The sequence below is a fragment of the Mirounga leonina genome, unplaced genomic scaffold, assembly GCF_011800145.1.
Source record: "Mirounga leonina isolate KUSES-001 unplaced genomic scaffold, KU_Mleo_1.0 Mir_82, whole genome shotgun sequence".
Taxonomy (NCBI): domain Eukaryota; kingdom Metazoa; phylum Chordata; class Mammalia; order Carnivora; family Phocidae; genus Mirounga; species Mirounga leonina.
In genome coordinates, this window is record NW_023270825.1 from 11,383,336 (window position 1) to 11,409,622 (window position 26,287).

Consider the following 26,287-nt stretch of genomic DNA (forward strand, 5'->3'; position numbering starts at 1 on the left):
CTCCATATATGCGGGAAGAATCCACTTCGGGGAATTGTAACCCTGAACATTTAAGTGCCCGGGAGCATCTTTGGAGATATATACAAACGCCACAGCACGAAGATCATTTTCTTATTTTCACAGACACGAAATTGTGTTGTTTTTGCCTGGTATGGGTTTCACATCTGGTTTGGACATCTACCCTGAGCCGGCCCCACCCAGCCGGCAAGCCTCAGGGCCCACCATTGTTTTCTATAAAACAATGCTCCATCAGACCTGTTCTGCTGCGTTGTTCAACTGTTGGAGGCGATCCATTAATGGACTGTGAGAGCAATTAAGTGAATGGCAACTAGCATATTCTTTAAAAGAAGTAAATAATAGTGTTAGGGTATATAGTAAGAGTTAAATATTATTCTACGAGACTTCTGTTTCCCTTTTATAGATACTTGTGCGTGAAATAGTTGTTGCTACACATCATGGTCATATGTGGAAAACTTCCACGGGGCTCATGCTATGCCCCCCACTCCTCCCCCCTGAACCCCCCACCCTCTATCTGCAGCCTCCCCCATTGTTCTGACGCTTTTGGAAAGCCTTTCCTCATTAACTCAGTCCATGGTGATCTCTTTCTTCTTTGGCTGCTTTGACTTTTAAGGATATTTGTGAGCTATTGAAACTAGCGAAGCTGACCTAGGGCCTCACTGCCCGAATCCCCCATCTACACTTTTCCAGGACAGGGTGCAAAAACAGCTGGTAACAGCTTTGGGTGCCTTCTGCACTCGTCTGGAGCATACGATTAGCAGGAGGTGACACGCTGTCCTATTTGCTAACGGCTTGCACTGTGTAATTCAGCACTTTATTTACTGTTTTGTTCCCTGACTGCTGGGTATGAAGTGCAATAACTAAAGGCCAGAGACAAGACAGGCAGTGGGCAAAGCTCTGGCATCTGACATGGGGGTCAAATCCCACTGGGTAACTCATCAGCTACGGATCACAGGGCAAGCAGTCCCCCAAACCTTTTTCTTACTTTAGAATGGGGGTGATAATAGCAAACTGGGGGCTTGGGAACAAGAGAGTATCGGTCAGTGCACCCCTCACCATTACTATTGGAACTACTAATCCGGAGCCAGTTCTGGATATTTTAGGGAGACCACGGCTCTCTATGTTGGCTTGGGTGACACAGTCACTGGGATGAGTTTTGAAGCCAGAGTTTGAGCTGCCCACAGGCAGGGACCTGCTAGATCCTTACACGCTTGTGCTCTCAGCAGAGCCCCAGTACGTGTGAAATGAACGGGAGGCCAAGGACCACCCAGGACATAGGGACAAGAATAGGAAAAACACCATCAGAAATAAAAACGAATTTTTAAAATCTCACATAGCAGACGTGAGAATTCCCATTTGAAAGCCTTTTCCCTGGAGAGGATTTCCCTAGATCATGCCAATGAAATGAGAAATTTCCTGAACTTCTCCAAGAGAACAGAACACATCACGAGGATTTGTTACTGGAGTAGAAACAGAGAACGCAGTCACAACTGCCTGGGGAAAGGAGGTGCCAATGTCCTGGAACCACCATCCCAGGCCCTGCTGGGCACAGGAGTTCGGATTGAGATTTCTGGGACAACTCTGGCAGCGATCCCAATCAGGGGGGCTATTTTCTGCCAGCCATGTTTGTGCTCCTGCCTGTGACTGGCCCAAGGGTAGTTCCAATCACACTCCGTTATCACAGTTTGTTTCCCAGGACATTGAACTTGGGACCGACGACAGTGTGCATGGTGGAATTGTGAAGTGAGGATAGGACAGGCAGAGGAAGCAAGTCTGAGGGGCAAGGGCTTACACAGGGACAAGGAAGAGGACAGGGAGAGAGGGGCCGGCCCGATCCTGTGTTTCCTGGCTCTGCTTGGTCCTGAGACCCACCTGCACCAGATCCAGGAAACACCTATGTACCTTTCTCATAAAATTCCCTTTCTTGCTCAGGTGAGCTCTAGCTCACTTGTTACTTGCAACCAAAGGGTCCTAAGCAATAGAGTTAAGAAGACAGGAACCACCCTGCTGTAGGAGGGGCTTTTCTTCCTGGCTGGAAGCATCTCACTCCTTGTTTTAATTCTGTGCTCACCACACAACCTCCTGCCCCAGGATGTGGTCTCCTGACATGTCCACCAGCCTGGCCCCCAGCGTTCACATCTGCGAAGTGAGAGGATGAGACTAGATCATTGGTTTTCAGTTCTTGCTGATCATCCACATCACCTTGGCGGGGCGGCGGCGGCGGGGGGCGGGGGGGGGGGATTGCTAACAGATTCCTGAGTCCTACCAAGATTCAAGGTCTGAGGCTATTCCCAAATACATATTATCTTACCAAACCCACATCTAGTGTGCTGTAAAATGCACCTAGCATTGGTTTTAATCAGGTATGGTTAAGACGCGCAGACAAAAATAATCGTCATGAAAAAAGTTTTCATATTCACAGATCCCTAGAAACAGGAGGCAAGGTATGCCATGCTGAGTCACAGGAAGAAGCACCTGGGTTGGTCAGGAGGCAGGAGGAGCAGGAGGAAAGCATGGGCAGGAGCCTTTATTGAGATTTCCACGTGAAAAGACAAGGCAGAGTAGGAAGGCTTTGGATTGGCTAGTTTGAATAATTTTAGCAGGCTCTGGGGGCTAGAGGCCATCTCTAGTTATCTGGTACTTGACCCTGGGGGGATGGGGGGCAGAGGAATACCGCCTCCTGGAGTGGGAGAGGCAGACAGAGGAGGTGGTTTAGAGTACTGGGATCTGGATTGGTTAGTTTGCATTGGTTAGTTTGTGCTCCTGGATGAGTAGTTTGCGTGATATCTAAAAATTGGCAAGTCTGAGCACTTCTGGGTTGTACTGGGCATGCACTGTTCTTATCTGGCCAGCATCCATTCCTCTACTGGTAACAGCAAGCTAATGTTCCTTTAGGGAGCCAACCCTCCATCCCACATCAGCTCACGTGGTTTGGAGGGCTGACTCTACCTCCTAGCTCTTCGGGTGTGAGTCAAGCGTGGCTAATCACGCATCCCATAAATACGTGGCGTGTGCATTCTCTGGACTTGGCACTATTCTAGGTACTGGGAATCCAACAGTGAATAAGACAACACCCTTGCCACTAGGAGGTTTACACAGGTTTGGGGCTGGGCACATGACTAGAGAGTCAACCCTGGGGATTTTGCCAGGAATATCTGCCTCTAATATCCATTGTCCCTTTCTTATTAGAGGAACCCTATTTTGCTTGCGAGAGTCATTTTCCAGCTAAAAATCTTAATTTTCTAGGCTTCCTTGCAGGTAGGAGAGGTCACAGCTGTAACAAAGAGATCTATTTGGAAGTCTATATGGCGGAGCTTCCAGGAAAGTGAATATTATTGTGATAAGAAACAAGCTTTCGGAGCGCCTGGGTGACTCAGATCACGATCCTTGGGTCCTAGGATTGAGCCCCCCCCCCTTTTCTTTTAAAGATTTTATTTATTAATTTGAGAGAGAGAGAATGAGAGAGAGCACATGAGAGGGGGAAGGGCCAGAGGGAGAAGCAGACTCCCTGCCGAGCAGGGAGCCCGATGCGGGACTCGATCCCGGGACTCCAGGATCATGACCTGAGCCGAAGGCAGTCGCTTAACCAACTGAGCCACCCAGGCGCCCCGGATTGAGCCCCTTGTTGGGCTCCCTGCTCAGCGGGGAATCTGCTTCTTCTTCTCCATCCCCACTGCCCCCCCACCCCCTGCTCATGCCCCCTCTCTTGCTCTCTCAAATAAATGAAATCTTTAAAAAGAGACAAGCTTTAGTGACATGTGTCTCCTGCCCTTTGTCTTCCTCCTTGTTCCTGGGTGGGACATGGGCACCCTGGAGCTCCAGGACCAACTGGCAACCTTGAAGACAAAAGCCAGCCACTAAGGATGGAGGAACAGAAATGGAAACTGGTGATAGGACAGAGCTGCAAGACTCAGGGCTTCTTGTTAGGTAACAAAAATTCCTTGAGGCAAAGGTTCTGTCACTTGAATTTTCTGTTACATGCGGCTGAATGCAATCCTTAACTCAGAGGTACCACCTGTGCACTGAATTAACCCAATGGGATGTCAGCCCAGATGGCTGGTGGCTGGTGGCCATCTCTGCAAGCTGCCCAAGGATAAAGCCAACCCAGGGAAAGCACAGACGGACAGTATTCTGTAACCATCTGAGCCCAATGTTCAACTCTGCCTGAAGGTAGATTCTCCCAGTGAACTTGCCACAGTGGGCTTTTTGGCTTAAATCAGCCTGAATTGGGTTTCTCTAACATTAAGAGTATGGACTGGGGCACCTAGGTGGCTCAGTCGGTTGAGCGTCTGACTCTTGATTTTAGCTCAGGTCATGATCTCAGGGTCATGGGATTGAGCCCTGTGTCAGGCTCCAAGCTGGGTGTGGAGCCTGCTTAAGATTCTCTCTTCCTCTCCCTCTGTTCCCTGCCCCTCCCCCCACCCCCCACATGCACATGCCCTCTCTCTCAAAAAGAGAGAGTCTGGACTAATTCATGGGTGAAATGAGTTTGGGGCGGGTAGCGACAGGGGTAATGGGACAGTGTCTATACCTAGGGATATCTCCCCTACCACCTCCACCAGGAGTCCCTGCGGGCCCTCACTGCTTTTCCCTCAAGTTCAATGTCAGGGACATCTGAGAGATGCTCCTCATGGACTCTGACTGATGTGCAAACACAAGTGAAAGAAGGGCTTCAGTCGTTTGTGTCACTAAGCTCTCGGGTTTTCCTTTTGAAGTAGAAAATTACAATTATGTGAAAAAAAAATCTTTAAAATAAACTGTAACAAAACAGATGGCTAATCATACTGGAAGCAAAAATTAAGAACGGATGCAGTTGTTGATGAAAAACTTCAACAGATTAATTTGGATGGCGTACTAGGCACTCCAACTAAGGGAGTGGTTAACTTGTGGTGTGCAGGGCTTTGTCACTGCATGATCGACATATTCATGAACCCTGAAATGAGGGGCATCTACAAGATCTAGGGATTGTAGCTCTAGGCCAGTGGTCCTCAACCGTGAGTTTAAATCTGAATTCCCTGGGGAGCTCATTAGATGCTCCTGTCCCCCCCAGAGCTAATAGTTTGGCAGGTCTGGAAGAGGGGCCCAAGAATTTCCATTTCTAACAAGTTCCTACGTGCTGCTGTGCTGGGACCACACTCTGGGTACCACCACTTCTGATCAGCTCTATATTTAAAAGCAATTGAGATATAATTAACATTAAAAATTCACCCATTTAAGTGTATAATTAGTGGGTTTTCATATGTTACAAAGCTGTGTAGCCAATCACCACTATGTAATTCCCACGTGCTTTTCACCACCTCCAAAAGAAAACTTGTACCCATAAGCAATCATTCCCCATTCCCCTCCTCTCTCAAATTCTGGTAACCACTAATCTGTCTCTACCAGACTGACCTATTTTGGACATTCCATATAAATGGAATCATGGTCGTAGGCTTCTGTGTCTGCCTTTCACTTACATGTTTTTAAATTTCATCCATGTTGCAGCACACAGCAGTATTTCCTTCCTTTGTATGGATGAATAACATTCAATTGTATGGATACACCAGTTTGCTTCCCCGTTCATCACTCGATTGATATTTGGATTGTTGCTACTTCTTGGCTACCATGATTGATGCGATGAATATTCACGCGCAAGTTTTTGTGTAGACATAGGTTTTCATTCCTCCTGGGCATACAAGTAGGGGTGGAATTGCTGCACCATATAGTGACTCTACGTTTAACTCTTGGGGGAACTGATAGACTGTTTCCCAAGAGGCATACCATTTTACATTTCCAACAGCAGCGTTTGACGGTTCCAATGGGTCCAAATCCTCACCAACACATTGCTGTCTCTTTTTGAATCTAGCCATTCTAGTGAAGTGGTATCTCACTGCGGTTTTGATTTGCATTTCCCTGACGACTAATAATGTTAAGCATCTTCTAACGTGGACTTACTATTTGTATATCTTCTTTAGAGAATGGTCTATTCAAATCCTCTACCCATTTTTAAAATTAGGTTGTCTTTCCAGTGTTGAGTTCTAAGGGTTCTGTATATATTCAGGATACTAGATCCTTACCAGAAATACGATTTACAAATGTTTCATTCCATTCTAGGAGTTGTCTTCTCACATTCGGTGTCCTATAAATCACAAAAGTTTTAAGTTTTGATGAAGTGCAATTTATGCTTTCCTTCAGCTACTTATGATTTTGTTATATTTAAGACTCCATGGTCTAACCCAAAGTCATGAATATGGACACTTGTTTTCCTCTAAGAGTTTTGCATTTTTAGCTATTACATTTAGGTCTGTGTCTTGTATTGAATTATCTTTTGTATATAGTGTGAGTTTGGGATTTTTTTTTTTTTAATGTGGCGATCATCTTTCTAGCACCATTTCTTGAAAAGACTCTTCTTTCCCAATCAAATGGTCTTGGCACCCTTGTCAAAAATTACTTGACTTTAAGTGTATGGGTGTATTTCAAGACTCTCAATTCTATTCCACTGATCTATACTACTGTCCTTATTTCCAGTACAAGTCTTGATTACATCTTTGTAGTAGGTTTTAAAATCAGGAAGTGTGAGTCCTTCATCTCTGTTCTTTCTCAAGATTGTTTTGGTTATTTGGGGCCTCCCACATTCTCCCTATATGAATTTTAGGATTAGCCCATCAATCTCTTGCAAAAAAAAAAGCTAGTGGTGATTTTGATTGCTCTGAATCTGAAGATTAATTTGGGGACTTGTGTCATTTAAAAGACCTTGATGTCTCCCTATCCATAAACATTGGATGTCTTTCCATTTAGATCTTTAATATCTCTCAATATTTTGTAGTGTTCAGTGTGCACGTCTTGCACTACCTTTGTTAAAGTTATTCCTAAATATTTTATTCTGTTTGATGTTATTATAAATGAAATGGTTTTAATTTCATTTTCAGGTTAATTACTAATATACCAAAATATAACTGAAATTTGTACATTGCTCTTGTATCCTGCAAGTTTAGTCTTAACAATTTTTTGTGGATTCCTTAGGATTTTCTATTTGCAAGATCATGTTATCTATGAATAGTTTTATATTTCTTTCCAATCTGGATGCTTTTTATTTTTTCTTGCCTGTTTGTCCTGCCGAGAGCCTCCAGCACAATGTTGAATAGAAGTGGTGAGAGTGACATCTTTGTCATGTTCCTGGTCTGAAAGGGAAAGCTTTCAGTCTTTTACCATGAAGTACGATGTTAGCTGTAGATGCCCTTTATCAGGTTAAGGAAGTCTGCTTCTATTCCCAAGTTTGTTCTGGGGTTTTTCATCCAGAAACAGTGTTGGATTTTGTTAGGTGCTTTTTCTCTACTGAGATGATCATGTGGTTTTATTAACAACGTGGTGTATTGTTTTTCATACGATGAACCAACACTGCATTCCTGGCATAAGTTTCATTTGGTTAACTCCATGAGTTTTATAAAGAGGAAAAAAAGAGTTCCATGAAGGTTAATGAACTGTGCCAAATCTCACAGAAAATTAGAGACAGAGCCTCCAGGCTGGCCTTTGTAGAGAGGCGGGGACGGGGTGGGGGAGTGAGGAATGCAGGGGAACATGGAGCCTTGTCAAGGGGGGGATTGATGACGGACTACCTCACCATTACCCAACATTTGTGTCACGCCTCACACATTGGAGGTGATTTTCACATTCTCTTTGTTCTTCATGTCAACTTTTAGGGGACATTTTCCCTATTTCATAGGTAAAGAAACTGAGGTTTGGTGAAATTCAGGGACTTAAACATCTCAGAAATTGAGAGGTAGTGCCAGGAATTGAATGCAGGTCTTCAAAGTTTAAAAATCCTGAGTCCTACACCTACAACCCTGAGCTGTATTGCTTGCCTGCCCTCTGAGTCCCGTGATTTCAAGGCCCGTGGATGTCCTTTTGCTACACGCCAGCCAGCAGAAGTGTCAACTGTCCAACTAGAGCTTCCTACCCTTAGCTTATGGCTGTGATCTAAACAGAAAATTCTTCTTGAGAAAGGGAGCCATTAAAGTTTTCTTATTCCTTGGGGCAAACGAACTTCAGAATAATTTTTGGGTTTTAATACATTTTTGTTTTATCCTTAAATTTAGACTTACCATGAAATGGATTGCTTTCCGAGAGGCACAGCAGCTCCACGGTTAACTGTGCCTAGATTGCCAGATTCAAACCCCAGCTGCGGCATATGCTACCTGTGTGAACTTGGGAAAGTATGGAGCCTCTCTGTATCTGTTTTCTCATCTATAAAATGGGAAGCACAATGGTTCCTGCCTCACACGAACTGAAATAAAACTGAAAATGAGCCAACACACATGATGTGTCTATAATAACACCTTGTGCAGAGTAAACACTAAATTTTACCTATTGTTGATGTTAACAACCACATTAACAGGTACTATTGTCAAGCACTGGGTTGGGTGGTTTTACAGAGAACAATCTCAGAGAGATAAGGCCCTGTGCCCAAGGTCACACAGCTAGGAACTGTCAGACCCAGAAGTCCAACACCAAAGCCTCTTAAGGACCCCATCCTGAACTCTGGAGGGTGGGGTTTGATCTTGAGGGCACTAGAGGGGGCGAGCAGAGACCCCACAGGAAGCAGATGAGGTCAGGACTACAATCATGCTGAGTGGCCAGGCTGAGGCTGGGAGGGAGGGGAAGAATGGAAGGGAGGATGAGAAAGTACATACTAAGCTTCAGCAAAGTCAGAGGCAGGCCCTGCTGAAGGCTGACATGAGGATGCAGGCAGGGCTGGGCACACAGGGACTCAAGGCCCAGAGAGATGTATCTGGCAGTCCAGAGTAGAGGCCTGAAGGGCTCATGAGGTCTTTGGGAGGCCTTCTCCAAGGGAGAGGCCTTGGCTTGGTCTCCCCCCGACACTGGCACAGTCAGGAAACATGGTTTGGCCACTAGGACCCTGTTCCTGCTCCCCGACAGAAGCAGCTGCCCTCATGGGGAAGAGGGCACAGATCCAACCCGCAGACCAGGATCTCCCAGGCCACAGAGAAGGGGTGGGGCTGAGCTCCCCTGACTGGCGCAGATCCCTGAGACCCCATCCCAGTTCTGGGAATGAGCCCATGGCCCCTATTGAGCTCTGTGGATGCTCCACGACCAACTCTGGGACTGGATGTAAATGGGTCCCAGAGCTAGAAAGTCATCTGAGGTTGGTGCATCAATGCCCTTGTTCTAAAGACCCCAAGTTAGTCAGCTCTGCACCCCACTTCAGGGATCTCAGGGCATCCAGCAGAGAGAGCTGTTCTGTCCCCCATCACTCTCCACTATGTGGCAGTGGGTGGACGGTCAGCCTCTCTGAGCCTCCACGGCCTCCTCTGTGGGATGGTAGGGAACTGCTGCCCCTCACCCACTTCCAGGAACTGTGGGGAGAACAGAGAAAAGCAGAAAGTACAGAGCTCATTGCCCAGCCTCTGAAGGCTTTGTCTGAATTTGGAGTCGCCAGGGAGCATGAAATTAGAGACCGTTAATCCCAGAAACACCGAGAAAGTCAAGAACGCTCATTGCCCACCCCCACCCCCACCCCCCGCCACCGCTGGCGTGCCCTCTGGCCTTAAACATTCCGCAAACCCTACAATGACAGGGCGGGGTGGCTGGGTTCCTGGGTTCCCACATTCCTGGTGTCTGAAAACCACACAGACCCAGCAGCTGGCCTCCTCCCTCCCCTTCCTTCCTGCTGTCCCTGGCATCCTAGAGCCGACACGCCAGCTTAGCAGAGGGCCCTCTTGGCCAAAGTCAACAGTGACACCAAAGGACAGCACTTCGGAGCTGGGCAGACCTGCCCCAGCCATGGCACATACTCATCTGAGCCCCAGTGTGCTCATTTGGGAAATGGGGACCTACACCAGCCACCCAGCAGGGCTGCTGTGCAGTACCCCAAGTACCTAATATAAGGTGCTAGGTACAGTGCTGGGGCTGGGGCAGGTGCCTGATGAAGCTATGGGTTGGGGCCTGCCTCTCTTTGGTCTCCCTGAGGCAGAGCCACACGGGTCCCTTACCAGGTCCGGTCTGAGTCATCAGTAAAGGTTGGTTTTATTGTTTTTCTCCACGCTGCCCGAAGGTTCTCATGGACATGGACGTGCTGAGCCGGCCCTCAGCTCCCATTCCAACCTCCCTCCGGTGTCTGCAGAGGTGTCTCCCAGACTCCCTTGCAGCTCCAGGTCTGGACTCAAAAGAGCCTCCCTAATTTGAGAAGAATCGAGGTGGGGCCAGGCTGCCTTTCGGCTGCTCTAGATGCGCTCCCGGCAAGCAGGGCTCTGGGATATTGGGATTTGCCGCAGGGAGTCTGAGCCCAAGCACTAGCTGAGTGGATGTCAGGGACTGTCCAGAGGCCTGGCCACCATCCCAGTGCCCCGTTTGTGCTGCTCTGGGAGTTGAGACACAGCTTGGCAACGGCCTCTTGGTCCCTGGATCACAGCTCTGATGGGAAGATCTCGAACTCACAGATCTGTGGTATCCTGGCTCCCACTGCCCCAGTTCTGGTGTGGCGGCAGTGGGTGCAGTTTCGGTGGGGGAGGCTCTGGGGTCACTGCTGGTGCCCAGGCTAAGATGTCCTTCCCATGATCACATAAGGCACCTACATCTCTGCATTTTCTTTTTCCTGCGTCTGAGATGGGCTACACCCAGCATCTCCTGATAACCCTAGAGGCGGCAGTCACAGGTCCCACGAGGGATGCAGGCATGCATGTGCGCAGACCCTCTTCCCCCAGAGCCACCTTCTTAGGGGCCACCAAAGCCATATTGGCGAGCAGAGCGAACTGACCAGGGGCGGACACCTGGCCTCTGGGCCGACGGCATTCTCTCTCTCTCTTTCCAGATTCTGGAATTCAGATACAGCACCAGCAAGCTAAGTTGGGGGGGGGTTGGAACGGTCATGGACCATTCTGGAGTCCATGTGAGGCCATAGTCTGCAGTGAGGACTGACTGAATCTACAAAAGCCAGTCTGACAGGCATACATGGAGAAATGAAGACAAGGACCAGGAAGAGTCCTGACATCCACAGAGACCCTGAATCCCGGCCCTGGACGACTCTAGCTGTTTCTGTGCTCTGGGAATCCATAACACACCCTTATATCCTTACTTTTTTTAAAAAAAAGTCCCCCTTTATCTTGTGGGAGCTTGTGTGGGCTTTGCGTTGCTGGCATGGGAAGAGGCTTCGGGACCCCAGCACATGATGGGTCCAGGTCCCCTCACCCCCGCCCTCCCAGCGTGCACCACGCTGGCCTGACTGCAGGAACACCATGGAACAGCATCCGGGGCAAATGGCCTGGATGTTTGGCTCTTTCTGGTCAAAACTGCCCCTTGGGGAAGCCCATGCCCCTCTCTGGGACTCGGTTTCCCACTTCATAGGAGGCAGCAGCAGGTCTTCAATTCCTACGATCCCTTCCGATCCTAGTATTCAGATACCGTTTATCACATACCTCAGGGACCTGGAGGAAAATTGCTTCCACTTAGATTAGAAAAAAATTGAGCTTCTTTCTCCACTATGCTCTATTATGTTTTTATAAGCCACCCATAGCCAGAAAGTGAAAATAACCCAAATGTCTAGCAACAGATGGATAAAGGTGGTGTATCCATACGAGGGAGTATTCAGCCATACAAAAGAACGAGGTGCCGACATGGGCTCCCACATGGATAAACCTTGAAATCACACTGAGGAAAAGCAGCCAGTCACAAAAGGCCACCTACGGCATGATTCCACTCCTATGAAATGTCCAGAACAGATAAACCCAAAGAGACAGAGTAGTGGTTGCCAGGAGGTGGGCGGGGGGGTGGGGGTGGTGGTGGGGATGGGGATAAATTGCTAAGGGGGAGGGGTGGTGAAAATAGTCTCAAGTTGATTGTAGTGATGTTTGCACAGCTTTGTGAATCTACTAAACCCCACTCAACTGTATACTTTAAAGGTGTGAATATTAGGGTAAGTGAAATCTATATCTGCAAAGCTGTTACAGGGGATGAACAGTACACTTAGCACGATGAGCAATGTGTGGAATGCTGAATCACTAGATTGCACACCGGAAATGAATAGAACACCACATGCTAATTATACTGGAGTTAAAATTTAAAAAAAAAATAAAAAGTTGTGGGCGCCTGGGTGGCTCCGTTGGTTAAGTGACTGCCTTCGGCTCAGGTCATGATCCTGGAGTCCCGGGATCGAGTCCCGCGTCGGGCTCCTTGCTCAGCGAGGAGTCTGCTTCTCCCTCTGACCCTCCCCACCTCATGCTTTCTCTCTCTCTCAAATAAATAAATAAAATCTCAAAAAAAATAAAAAAATTTAAAAAAAAAGTTGTTACATTAAAAACAAAACAAAAAACCAAAAAACGCTCCACCAGAGTTTGTTCTGATGGGGCTGTGAGCCGACAGCTCGGCGCTCCACAGCAAGGGCAAGGACACTCCTTTGAAATCCTGACTTTGACTTATGAGACAATTTCTCTGGCGGCTCCGGAGATGGAGGCAAGAACGAGAGGCTTTCCACCGTGAAGAGCCACGTGTCTCTGGGGGCCTGGAACAGCCAGGCACTGTGCCCGGACTGTCACATGTACGTGAGCCCATGGCCCCTGGTTTCTCCGCCATGTTCACGGTGCTGCGGGGCTCCAAGGTGAGAATGTGCCCACGGGTTTCTAGAGCTCTATTTCTCCAGTGCACTGCCCGCCCCCCCCCCCCCCCCCCCCCCCCCCCCCCCCCCCCGCCAGGGTTTAAAGAGGCTAAACAGAACCCTCTTGTCCCACCTGGGACAGCTCGCTCGAGTGCCACGCAGAAGTGGTGAAGATGGGCTGGGGTGGGGAGAGTAAGCCCTAAAAACATCCCCAAATCTCCAGATTGCCTGTGCTGAGTTTTATTCTAATAAAGGAAGAGAAGGTAGAGCCATGCCATCCAAGGCCTGAGGAGGACATGTGAGGTCCCCAACAGTTTATGCCCCACAGACACATTATTTGGCAATCCACTGGTTGGACCCCAGTGCTGGCCCCTAAGCATGTCTGGCGTCAGAACACCAGGGTGCAAATCCCAGCTCTGCCTCCTTCCTCCTGGATGACCTTGGCAACTACATCTCTCTGTGCCTCAGTTTCCTCACACGGGAAATGGAGAGCACGGCACCCACCTTCTAGGGTTGTCATGTAGACTCAATGGGTGACTACGTGCAAAGCCCCCTGCCTGGGCCATAGGAGGTGCTCGGTAAGTTTTACCTCCTGTGACTGTTCAAGCACCTCCAAGGGCCTAGACTTTGAGAAATGCACATTCATCCCAGTCTCTCCATTAACAGGAGCTGCTTGGCCTCATAGATCCCGGATACATATATATCTGAGGTCATCTGCCGGCTCTAGGACAGCCTGGGGGCTCACGGTCCGGGACTCTGCTCCCCAGCGGACCAGCCTGGGATGGTGTTCACAGCTCAGGAGGCACAGGATGGAAGAGCAGCTCCCCCCACTTAATGGCCGTGTGATTCGGGAAGTCACCCAGCCTCTCAGGGCCTCAGTTTCCCTCTGCAAAATGGAATAAAGATGATGCCTAATCTCAAGGAAGCTGTGAGAATAAATAAAATGCTCAGTACTGAGGCAGGACGGCACAGTGGTGAGCAGGGGCTGCCCAGGCGGGAACGCTCCTCTCCACCTAGATGCTGGGTGACTGCACGGCTGGCTTAACTTCTCTGGCCTCTCTTTCCTTCTCTGCAAAATGGAGATCATCGTCCCCACCTCATGGGAGGATTCAATGAAAGAAAAAGCTCTTAGAACAGGGCATAGCACCTGGAAACCCCCCAAGAGCCCTGGAAGGGTTCCTGACTTTTCACTCCAGGCCTGACCTACAGCAAGTCCCCAGGCCTACAACAGTGGCAGACATGAAGGCCAGCATCCCAGTATCAGAAGAGAGGAGTCCCATTGGCCCCCTGGGCTGGTGGGCCCTCCCAGACCACAAGTCAACCACAAACAGCCGGCATTATTATGGGCTTTCCCCAGACAGGCTGGGACTCAGGGTCACCAGCTGGTAACTTCAGAGCAGTTCCCTGGGGTTACAGACCACAGTTTCCATGGGAGAAAAAGCTTCTCTCTTCTTCCTCTTCCCCCAGCCAACAGCTGGCCTGGGGAAGCCTAATCACCAGCCTCCACGGCCCAGAGTGGGAAGAGCAGGCTGCAGTGGATGTCGATGTGAATCCAGCAGCAGGCCAGGTGGGCACCAGGGACAGGCTGCTGGTGAAATGTCCCTGGGCTCTAGTCTACAAGCCCCGTGATCCCGCATGTGGGTGGCAGAGCCCAGGGGCCCCAAGCTGGGGCCACCTCCTCTACCTGTCCACCGTGTAGTAAAGGAAGATGATGCATAAGATGCATCCGGTAGTTAACTGCTTGGATTTACCCAGCACACCTGCAAGCTCTCAAAGGACAGGGACCACGGCTGTCCTGTTCCCACCTGCATACCCAAAGCCCACAGTGGTCTCCTACCCAAATATTTACTGAAGAGACTGATCTTATCTGGGGGCGCCTGGGTGGCTCAGTCGTTAAGCGTCTGCCTTTGGCTCGGGTCATGATCCCAGGGTCCTGGGATCGAGCCCCGCATCGGGCTCTCTGCTCTGTGGGAAGCCTGCTTCTCCCTCTCCCACTCCCCCTGCTTGTGTTCCCTCTCTCGCTGTCTCTCTCTCTCTCTGTCAAATAAATAATTAAAAAAAAAAAAATTAAAAGACTGATCTTATCTGCAAAGTGCCCAGAGCTGGGCACCTGGCGCACAGCAGGTGCTCCCTGACACTCAGGATGACCATGGCTCCAGGCCTCCAGGGATCCTGGCACCTGTGACCCTTCTAGAACACAGCATGTAGTCCAAACAGGGAAAGATGTGAAAAGCTGGATATAACAGAAACCACGTGATTCAATCACATAATCCAAATTAGCATTTTCTGCACACCTACTATGCATTGGTCAGTGCCCAGAGACAGTGGCTAAGCACCTTATTCACTACTTAGAGCGAGCCTGGGGCATAAGCCCCATTGCCCTCATTCTCTGGCTGAGGAACAGGCTTAGGGACGTGAAGCAGCTTTCCCAGTGCTACCTGCCTGTGAGAACCAAAACTTGAACACAGGACTTCTGGACTCCAGAGCCTGCCTCCCAGGCTGCTCCCGACTACACAGAAGAATCGTGCATAGAACCAGCAGGCCCCGATTCATCCTGCCACTGCAGCGAGGCTGGTTCCAAGCCGCCCAGAGGAATGGCTCCTGCCCTCCTCCCATCCCCACCCCTGCTACCACTTTCCTCGCCCCTGGTGACTCCTTCTTGGGCCCAGCTTAGGGGATAGCTAGCTCCCTCTGCCCCTAAAGCATCCTCGGGGCCACCGGCCAGCCCCAGATCACTGTGAGGCCACCACCAGAGAGGAACTGAAAAGAAAAGGTGAGCGAGAGTGGGTGGTCCAGGGTCAGGAGTCAGACCCTCCCAGGCGCTGCGTCCCACCGTCCAGGTTCCTATAAACCTCTGCCCACACCGGCCTCGCTTTTCTGTGGCCACCGTACACACCTAAACGGGCAGCAACCACATGGCTCCCTTTCCACACCCCACTCCTCAAAGGAGGCAAGGGGAGGGCAGAGGAAGCGGTGCAGGAAGTAACTCGTGGTTTCCAAGGGCAACACCTGGACACACATCCGCAGAGACACAAAGGGAGAAGGAGCTTTGCACAGGGACGCAGGAAGCCCGGCCTGTTCCTGAGGGCAAGAGGAGGCAAGCACGGGGCGGAAGCTCCCAGCATATGGCTCCGATCTGAGCTGAGCCCTGGGGAACGTCCTGGAGCCTCCGCCTGGAGGAGGAAGGTGACTAACTGCAGCAGGAAGCTGGGGCCTGCCAGGTAGGGGTCCACAGAGCCTGCAAGCTGCCGGGGCCCAGCCCTGGCAAGATAGCAGCGTTCTGAAGCTGCTCCCCTCCGGACCCCCCCAGGGGGCTGAGCCATCCAGACAGAGTCCTGCAGGGAGCTAGATCCCATTTCCCATGGCCACTTCTCTGAGAAGCGCCAGGTCCCGGGACAAAACCAAGGGAGGGACGGCAAGCCTTGGGGTCCACCCCACCCAGTCCTGCCAAACTCAAGGTTTTGAGGAAACGCAGAGGCGAGTGGTCCTTACACATGGCTGCCTGAACGGCCGCTGCCAAGAAGGGCATCTCCCTTCTTTGGTTTCTGGCCGAGCCCTGGACAGCGGGCAACGCCCGCACAAGGATCCACATGAAGTGGCCGGTGGAGGGTGGCAGCTGGGGCCCCATCAGGGCCCACATCCGCAAAGTGGGGACTCTGCCACCCACCTTCTGGGACTAGAGAAGACAACTCACGGCACGGTACCTCCTCCCCGGAAAGCTTGGCGGGGCCACGGCCGGCCTCTCCCTCCACATCCCAGCCCCCGCTGCATCTGGGCTCCGGCCCCTGAGGAACCGAAACCCCTGGCGTGCCTGCTGCCCCGAGTCCCCATGCTCGCCCTGAGTGCACACGGGAGAGGAAGTGGGCTGCTGGAGTTACGATGCACGGCTGGGGGGGGGGGGCCCGGGGTTCCGGACTCCGGGCCTGTGTTTGGACCGCTCATGAACACAGTATTGAAAAATGCTAGGCAGGGCAGGGCCCCGTCCCGGCTCTTCAGACTTGGAGCAGGTTCTGCTCTGGTGGGGGACACACCGCCCTCCCGGGATCCCACTGCATAGATATCATCTCTCCCCCAGTGTATCCAAATAGGTCATCTGATACAGATTCCCAGGATCTGGAGAAGAACACCCCTTCTTTCAGTGGCCCAGGCCTGGCCCCGGGGGCCAAGCTCCCACCCAAGTACAGTGTGACCTTTACCCCACAAGTCAAGCTACCTGAGCATGATCTCTGCTCCCCAGAGCCTTCCAACAGGTGTGCTGACGTGTCGGATGGACCTTGAGGGGGTGGCCTGAACCCCAGGCCTGGGTCCCTCTGTGACCTTAGTGAAGGGAAAAAATTCACTTGCCTGGTCTGCCCTTCATGTGAAAGAAGGGATCAGCAATTCCTGACCTGGCGAGTTCCCAGGAATCACCCAGAGAAGGTTGGAAAATTCTGATTCCCACGTCCTGTGCCGGTCTTTGAAATGTCCACGTTTTAGAACCAGACCCTGAATTTGGGGAAGAGCCAGGTAGCTGTGATCGGCAGGCCCTGGAGACTCTCATCTAGGAACTCTGAGGTAGCTGTGTGATCTCCAATGGAGCCCATATTTTCAGGATGAACCATGGTGGCAGAGTATTCCAGCCTGGGTAGGCCCCCCACCGTCTACTTGGGGGCAGCATGGGGATGAGGGACTGGACAGCCTCTCTCCCCGCAGAGCCATCTCTTAAATTACGTGCTCTGTGAGCCTGATGTTAAACACAGAATTCTTTTCAGAAAAACATCAAGTTCTGGACTTGAAAATCCTGGAATTCTGGGGCCTGTCCAGATGGCAGGACACCAAGACAAAAACTCTGAGACCGAGGCCTTTCTCTCCCACCTAGGACTCAAAGGCCCACACAGAAAGTTGGTTAAAGAGGAGGGTACACTGCAGGTATCTGGGATTCCTCTCGCATGTGAACTCACTGGACAGATACCTGCTAATCACCTACCGTGTGTCAGGCAGAAGCGAAATAGACAAAGATCCCTGCCCTTTGTGGAGGTGACATTTTAGCTGGGGGAGACACACAAGAGAAAAAAATACATAAAATATTTCAAACAGGGTAGTCAGGGATGGCCACCCTGAGAAGGTGACATTTAAGCAGGGACCTGAAGCAGGGGAGGGAGTGAGCCATGTGGACCATTGGGGAAGGTGCATTCCAGCGACAGGCAAGTGCAAAGGTCCTGAGGCAGGGCATACCTGGTGTGTTCTAAGGACAGTGAAGGGGCCAGTGTGGCTGGAGAAGAGGGCACGAGAAGAAGAGCAGAAGTTGAGGTCAGCAAGAAGCCAGCAGTCAGAGGACACTAGGCTGCAGAGGTCACACTCCAGTGAGATGGAAGGAGCTGAGGGCTTACGTACGGGTAGGAGATGTCGTCAAATGTAGAAGGTGTAACTGTCTATGGGTAATTTGTGGCCTTAGAATATCCTGTTGGCGAATGTCTGGTTGGAGAGTCTAACCAGGTCCATAAAATTAACAGTGGTGGTTGCTTTCTTACTGCAAAAGAAAGACCAGTTGCCCTGGGCATTTAAGTGCAATCACTAGGGGTTACTGGTCCCCATGTCTCCAGCTGGCCTGCTCTCTGGTGCGCAGGCTCCCCCACATGGGGCATGCCTGCATCTGACCATGGCTCTAATCCACAGCTTGCTACTTAGGACGTATTTATCAAGTGCCTCCAAGGCATTCTGGTGACCTAACATCGACACTTCGCACCAGCCTCCCCAGGCCCTCCTGGGTCCAGGTCTCTGTCCTGAAGACCTCAGCTCAGCCCGAGGGCCCTGCACCCCCAGAACTCACCGGGCATGGAGAAGGGGGACAGGAAGGCAGACTCGACTGGCTCCGGCTCTGGGGGTGGGGGTGGCGGCTGGGGTTGTTGTTCCTGCTCCCGCTGAGGGTCTTCGGGGTTTTCCATGGGAACATTCCCATTCTCGATGTTTTCGTGTCTCCCATTTTGAAGTGGCTTGCTGTTGACACCATTAGCCGAGTTGATCAGTCTCTGCCGCTGTGTGGACGGGAGGCAAGTCAGACGCCAAGACATGTGACAAAGTGTCACACGGGGGCTTTGTTCCTTACCGGGGCATAGCCCTGAAAGGCTTCTAGAACCATCCCTGGAGATCAGTCTCCCTGAGAAATGGCCCAAGAACCTTGGACTCCATCTCAGTTTGCTCGTCTCCAGGTAGACTGATACCGGGAAGCCTTTGGGGATTGGTCAGTGCCTGCCAACCAGACCACCCAGCCCATGACTCTGGATGACAGTGACCATTCCAGATCCTTGACATTTATAAGCTGCCTGAAGATAGTCACAGGAAACGTCCTGCATCATTTTTTGAATGTTTAATTTTTTTCACATCTATTGTGCAAAAAATACACTTAAATGAGGCATATAGCTCAATGATGTGCTGTATCAAGATGTAGAACATTTCCTGCCCCTCAGAAGATTCCCTCAGGCACCTCCCTGGTTTATATGCCCCTTCTCTCTAGAGGTAACCAAGGTAACTGCTATTCTGACTTTTATAAACATCAATTCGTTTTTCCTGAACTTGAACTTTGTATAAATATAATATGTATTATGCTATGTGTGGCTTCTTTCACTCAATATCTGTAAAACGCATTCATGGAGTTGCACGACCTGGTAGCTAGCTATTTTTCATGGCTGTCGAGTATTCCATTGTATGAATGACCACCAACGCATTGTGTGGTTTCCCTTCTCTGGTTCTCATGAAGAATGCTGCTATGAACATTTGTGCACAGGTCTTTTTCTGGACAAATGCACTCATTTCTTTTGGGTATTTAGGAGTGGAATTTCTAGGTCATTCAGTAGGTGCACGTTGAACCACTTCGCACTTGTATCAGCAATGGATTAGAATTTCCTTTGTGTCCCATTCTCGTCAATGCTTTACCCTGGCAGTCCTCCTAATTTGAACCATTCTGGTGGGTGGTGATGGTATCTAATTGTGGCTCTGTTTGCATTTCCCTGCCAACTAGCGATGCTGAGCACCTCACTGGGTTGCTGGCCACTGGGATGACCTCTGCTGTCCCAGGGCTTTGCCATGTCTAATGGGTGTGCCCTGAACTAACCTGTCCCCTTCCTGGCCCTATCTTGTAGCGACTGACAAAGGCTGCCTCCTTTCTGCCCACGCAGAAGCTGACCCTTCTCACCAAATCCATGGGCTTCTAGAAACCAGGGAAAGGCAGAGGCCATATTTCAAGAAATCCACAGGTTTCCACTTTCCTTTGCCTTTGCCCAGCTCCCATTCATCTGGTTCCAATTATAAAAGCCTGTGGATCAGTCTGAGTTAGGCCTTGGGGGTAAGGACTGTCACACAATGAACAAATATAGACCCCTCCTGATTCTTCACCAGGAGACTAAGAGTGCGTGAATGCGTCCCCAAGACATTATTATCATTAACATCATTATTAAAATAGATACGTTATTTTTCTTAAAAAAATAAAAAAAGGGGAACTGACCATTTAACCGCCTTCATGTTGGTTTTAGGCAGGGACTCCTAAATCATGAAGTCTAGGGTGGGGTGAAAATTTTTAAAATTCCTTTTTTTACAAGTGTGTTCACAACACTTAGCCTACCAAAAAGAGCAAGAGATCTATGTCTGAGACTCAAGTTCAGATGTGGAGGCATAATATTTTGCTACTCGAGTAGCAAACCCAAGTAGTATTAAATGACAGGTCATCCCTGTAGTTAAACAAACAAACCTAGTTGTACAAGGACAGAATCGTAAGGAGGGAGGCATGACTTAATGGCAACATGAATGGCAGCAATGGGAAGAGGTCATGATTCTAGCTTAATAGGAATCAACAGAGAATTGTACCTGGAAAAATACCTAAAGTTACCTGAGGTTGTATTAAGAGAGGCATAGATTACAACACAAAGGTGGTGATGGATCCACGTGCTGAGAGAGAGAAGCTGGAAAATGGGGAGGACTGGAACCATGTTACATCAGGGAGGGTGGGAGGTTCTAAGGATGTTTAAGTTCAAGGAGAAAATCAGGGAGTGGTGATGTTCAAAGGGTTGTCACTTGGAAGAGGCAATTAAAAACAACTCAAGCAGGGGCTGAACATTATAGAGGGAATAAAGATACAGAAAGAAGGGGCTGAGGAGGTAGACTAACTGACCCCTGATAATCTACACAGTCCCACTTTTGCAGTCTAGACTCAGATTTGGGTGGGAATTCCCGTTCTGCCCTCATATTAGCTGTGCGGCTTTGGGAAAATTACTTTGCCTCTCTGATAAATTGAAAATCTCATCATCTGCTTCAGAAGGTCCTTAAGAGGATTAAGGCTGTACCACAGGTAAAACATCCCGCACCTGCCCCGCCCTCAGCAGCTGGACAGACCAGCTCAAAATGACCAGCACCCAGGAGTGAGATGCATGGAAACTGAGGGTTGGTGAAATTTTGTGCCCCTCGGCAACTCACTGCAGTGGCTCTGGGTGAGGACAGCCAGGTGTAGCCTTGGAGTGAAGGAAAAGCCCTCACACGCCCTCCCCCCATGCACCCACCCTCTACAAACCCCCTCTCAGCTGCTCTGTCCTCTCCGATGAATGAACGAGAGCATCTGTCCCGTAAGCACTAGAATCTACCATGGCTTAATTGCAGCTTTGCAAACATCTCTAACATTTTGGAATTAAAATGACTGAACATTCTAATGAGACCCAGGGTCTTAAGAAAAAACTTTGAAACTGGGCATTTGGGTTTTTTTTTTTTCCTCCTCCCACTCCCATTCCCTGATGAATTTACCCCAAGATATGGCTTAGCCTCCACGCATAGCTTATCAGTTGTGTGTCACTGAAATTTTTAGAGCTATAAGCATCCTGCCAAACATTCTCAGTTAGAGAAACTGAGGCCCAGGAAGATTAAGCGAGTTAGTGGCTAAAGTGAGATTAAAACTCAATGTCCTCTTCTGAGCCTGGCCTCTCTGGATCCCATGCTACCTGCCAGGGCACTCAATCCCAGCCTGGGGGTGGGGGTGGTGGGCAGAAACAAGGTTTTCCCAGCAGCTTAAAACATCTGGGGGCATGACAATCAATATTTTACCGGTTCATCAAAACCCCCATTATTTCCCTAGTGCATATGGCATGAAAAAGATACTACAAACCCAAATCCTTCAGAGTTGTCCCCACCCCCACTCAATGGGCATAATTATCATGCTCATGAAAAATAACTAGGATTCAGTAAAATTTCACTGATTCCTATTTTACTGACTAGGGTCAAAAGGATTCAGAATGATGCAAATTTACAATGTTTCTCCTTCTTACTACACCTTCCACAGGGAGGACGTATTATGTACGAAAGCAGAAATGTTCACATTGCAGAACTTTTAAGCCCTGGGCGATGTCATTTCTCCATACCTCTGACGTGCTAACTATGGATTATTAGTTATTAAGGTTTCAAGCTGAGAACTACCTGGGTGTGAGAATAAGGACTTAAAACTCCGATATGCACATATGTGGCAAAGACTGGAAGAAAGCTAACCCTAACCCTAACAATTAGAGCCTGGGCATCTTTGCTAAACTGTCTGGACATGAAATAACATTAAAACAGATTTTTTTTTCCCCCCCAAAATGAGTAAGAGGGCACAAACTTCAAGCAGAACAGGAGGGTGCAGAGTGAAAAGGAAAAGTCCCCAAGGGTAAGTGACCTCTGCCAGCCTTCTTGGTTTTCTCCTAGAGTTGTTCTATCCATAGAGAACAGGTGTGTGCTCATCTTTTTTTTGGTCCTCAATAACACTTGAAAGAAACAACCTGTACTTCCAACTGGCCTTTCTCCAATTAGCTTTCCTTTAGTGCCTGACAAAAGTCTTAGTGGCACATCTTAGAAATCGTATTCGATTGCTCCCTGCCTTGTAACACACCTCTGGATCGGATCGTGTGTTGCCCGCGGTAATGTTTGGGCCTCCTTCCGTAAGCAGGGACGGCAATAAAGGCCAGCCCGGCCGAGGACTTCCTGGTGACCCAACAACAAGCGTTCTCAAAGTGCAGCAACACGTCCGAGGCCACTCGCTCTCAGTGCCCTTGACGCAAACTGACCTCATTAATTATGATCCTGCTAGCCATCCGCAGTCGGGTCCTGGGCCCAAACTTATTGGTGATCATGATGCGTAAGCCCGCCTCCGGGAAGCTGAACTTGGGAGGGCTGGAGCTCATGACCTCGTCCACCATCACCACTGGGTTTTTGCTGTACTGAGGCTCCTCCTTCACTGTATTGAGCACAAAGCCATGATTAGTGCCGAGATCTCCTGGGGACGACACCCCATGCTGGGCCAGCTGACTTCCCCTCATGCTGCAGACCTCCTGGGGCTGTGATCTTGGCCACTGCTGGGGAGCCTGGCTGAGCCCAAGGGGACTGCCTGCCAACGGGGAGTGTTAGCCGAGGCCCCGGGGTCCCATGCTACCGGACCACTCACGAGCAGGCGCTCCATGTCTAGCCCCTACGCCAGGTGATGCCCCCTCTTTTGGGGGCCCATCTTGACTAAGGTCTCTCAGTTCCTCATCTGCGCCTCACTGGGAAGCCCAGCTACAATAAGACAGGGTCCCTGCCACCTCCCAGCCCATGACTGCGAGGGGACCTTTCTTTCCCTCTGTTGACAGAGGCTCAGATAAAACTTTGGATGTTGACAAGGACTCTCCAGGATGGAAAATGCTAGGAAGTACCAGAGAGGACTGGCTCTCAGCTTCCCACCAGGCTACCTGCTCTGTTTGAACAACCATCTCCACCTGGCAGAGAAGGACGTGTCTAACTGTGCTCTCCCCGAGGCAGGCAGTGAGGGTGAAGATGAGGCTCACAGGTGCTGGACGAGGCAAGAGAGACCCAAGGGGGAGAGCCTACTTGCTGAGGGCTGCTGGCCAAATCCAGTGTCTCTGATAAAACACACACCCTCCAGCAGGAAGGGGACTCTCTCTCACCCTTTGCTCCCCGCCGCCTCCTGCCCCCCGCCCTTGAGGCTGAAGAGTAAATGTCTCCAGGCCTCAGGCCTCTTCCTCGCCACCTTCACAGACTCGCTCAGGGTGGGCATCCTCGGGGGATCTGACATCTAACTCCAGAGCCCTGGGGAGACCAGGAATGGAACCACTCAGGAACACAGCACACAGAAGCAGGTGGAGTCTTCCCCTCCGGGGAGGCTGTCAAAGCAGATAGGCCCGTCCCTCTGCCCTGGTCACCAGCTCCGGGTGAGCAGCCTTTCCGGGCAGGAGTGGCCAAGCGCACACCCTCGTGAGAGTTAATGGCACCAACACGAACAAATGCACACCAGACACGCACACCCTCACCAAACAGGCAGCAAGGCTCAGCAGACAGGAGGCGTGGTGGTTAGAAAGGAAGCCAGGAGGCCCATGCATCTGTCGGGGACAGACGCTAACCTCCAAGGAGGCGTGCGCGGAGGCCCTGGTTGGTTTGTTTCTGTAATGCATGGGTTATCGCTTGGACGAAAGCAGATTACTTACAGTTTAGAAGAGAAGAGTTAAGGAGACAAAGGCCGACAGAGATTTGCCAGAGGTGATTAGCGTGCGGTGGACGCCGAGAGTTTGGGGCAGTATTCTTGATGGTGGCCAAGATGCCAGGGGCTTATTTGAAGGAGAAGTTAGTAGAGGGGTTCCTGCTACTGGGGGCTTCAGTGCTCGAGTCCCTGCTCGAAGCCAAAGCTGGATCCAGGGCCAAGGCAGCCTGGAAAGGTCCACGGTGAGCCTAGCCGTTAGCCCCAGTAGCCCGGGCTGTCAGGCTGTGTGCAACCAGCAAAGAGAAGCTGGACTCCCCACAGCGGTGGGAAACGGGGCGGGGGGGCGCCCTCCTCCTCTGCCCCGGGGACCTTTTCTTGGGGTACTGTGCTCTGCTTCCTTGAGCAGAACTCAAGTGTGATGTGAAAAATTTCTAAGACTTTTAGAAAAACCCAAACATCTGAACAAAGCTGGAGGATATTATTCCTTCCCACCCTCAAAACAACAACAACAACAACAACAACAACAACAAAAAATTGGCCTGAGAGGATTTGGTAAAAAGAACCGCATGACCTTTAAAGAACATTTAAGTACATAAAGGCATTTTACAAGAGTGGTAGTAACAAGGCCAAACACCTGTGAAGAGGCCAGGTTGAAAATTTTGATCTGACACGGGGAAACACCGAAACTGGGAACAGGCAAAGCCAGAGCTGTGTGTGTACGTTGGGTTCTTGACAGAATCCACCAGCTACAATCTTGGGCTTCCTCGGGTGGGTGGGAAGATGGGGACCCGCCTGCAGGCCGAGGAGCAGGGAGGGGAGCTCTGTATTGGAAAGATTCGTGACAACATCACCGCTAGGAGAGGCAAACTGCCGAGGCCCCCTTCTCAGTCCCTGCAGGGTTCCTGGGAGCTCCTTCCTCAGTCTATTTCTGGGGGGACAGCGCTTTGCGGTGACTTACACACAGGGCCCTCCACCAGCCAGGGCTACAAAATCCTGAAAGCCGCATCTCTGGGACTCCTACCTCTCCACTTCCAGTCCTGCAGCCTGCCCCCGCCAGATCTTTTTCTCCTTGGCCTTTATCTAAATGCCTTCTCCCTGATAAAACTTGGAGGGAGGCCTATCTTCCTCCTTTTCCTGTGTTTGGGTCGGGGGGAGGTTGGGCAGCCTTGTGTCTAATCTTCTAATTTTCTAGAAATTTTCCTGGACTTAGATATCCGGGGGAAAATAAGAGACCTGTGCGGGAGGTCCTACTGTCCTGGGTACCAAGTTGTGGAGCCAGCACCAGGACAGAGCTGTAGGAGAGGTCCCGCATGAGGCCACTACCCACGCAGCTGTAGGCGAGTAAGGGATGCTTCCCATGGGACCCTAGGGAGGGGCCTCCTCCGTCGGCCACACAGGTGGTAGGTAGCTCTTGGGGCACCTGAGGAATGACCTTCTTTGCCGTGAAGGTCCTGAGGGCCCCAGAGCACTAATCTCTGGGTACAAGACTGGGCAGGACTCAGCCCCTGTCCTGAGACACTGTGTGTGGGGATGTGCGGTTGGGACCTCGGGGCCACTGTTAATCTGTGGAGCTAAAACGCAAACCAGCAGCCACATCCATCCCTCCCCTCTGAGGAGGTTGTCCTGGAAACGGGCTCTCCCCTGGGGTAGGCTGCTCGGCATTTTGGCAACAGGACACATGGATACAGCCCCAGGCTCTACAGGCCTCTCTCCTCTGACCATCAGGGACCGGCGTCTGGCAGCCGGGCCGTAACCATGACGACACTGGTACCCCCCCCCCCCCCCCCCCCCCCCGTGGGTTTCTTCTTTCTGTAAGGAGAGATTCATTCCTCCCTCAAGCACCTGTGAAGGGGGGTCCCTAAGATGGGACCGAATAAACTTGCCTGACGTCCAGGGGATGGAGGCCCTACCCCAGGGTGAGGGTGTGAGGGGTGGATCAGGGTAGGGGCTCCATCCCCTGGACGTCAGGCAAGTTTATTCTGTGAGGGGCCAAGAAGGACAGATTTCAGCCCCCACACGTCCCAGGCCCCTGAGACCACCTGGGCTGTCCCAGACACCATGAAGGAGTTCAGGTTGCCTGAAAGAGGACGTGGCTCGCCCAGGGCCACGGGGAGCATGGGAGAAAGACCCTCACGTGGCCCATCCACCTGTCTGCTGCTGAAGAGGAATTAGGAACAGCCGCATCTGTTTTTCCTCAACCCTCAGTACAAGAACCTATTCCG

At 50.6% G+C, this 26,287-nt stretch overlaps 1 protein-coding gene across 2 annotated transcripts in view; it reads right to left on the reverse strand.

The window, feature by feature from the left end:
- Positions 1–26,287, reverse strand: part of SLC24A4 (solute carrier family 24 member 4) — a 165,605-nt gene that overhangs the window by 18,948 nt on the left and 120,370 nt on the right. For both annotated transcript variants that reach the window (XM_034992497.1, XM_034992496.1), the window contains exons 11-12: positions 22,660–22,829; positions 18,414–18,618 (exon numbers count right to left, since the gene is read on the reverse strand). In XM_034992497.1, coding sequence (XP_034848388.1) covers positions 18,414–18,618; positions 22,660–22,829 — 375 coding nt within the window. The remainder of the gene's footprint in view (positions 1–18,413; positions 18,619–22,659; positions 22,830–26,287) is intronic.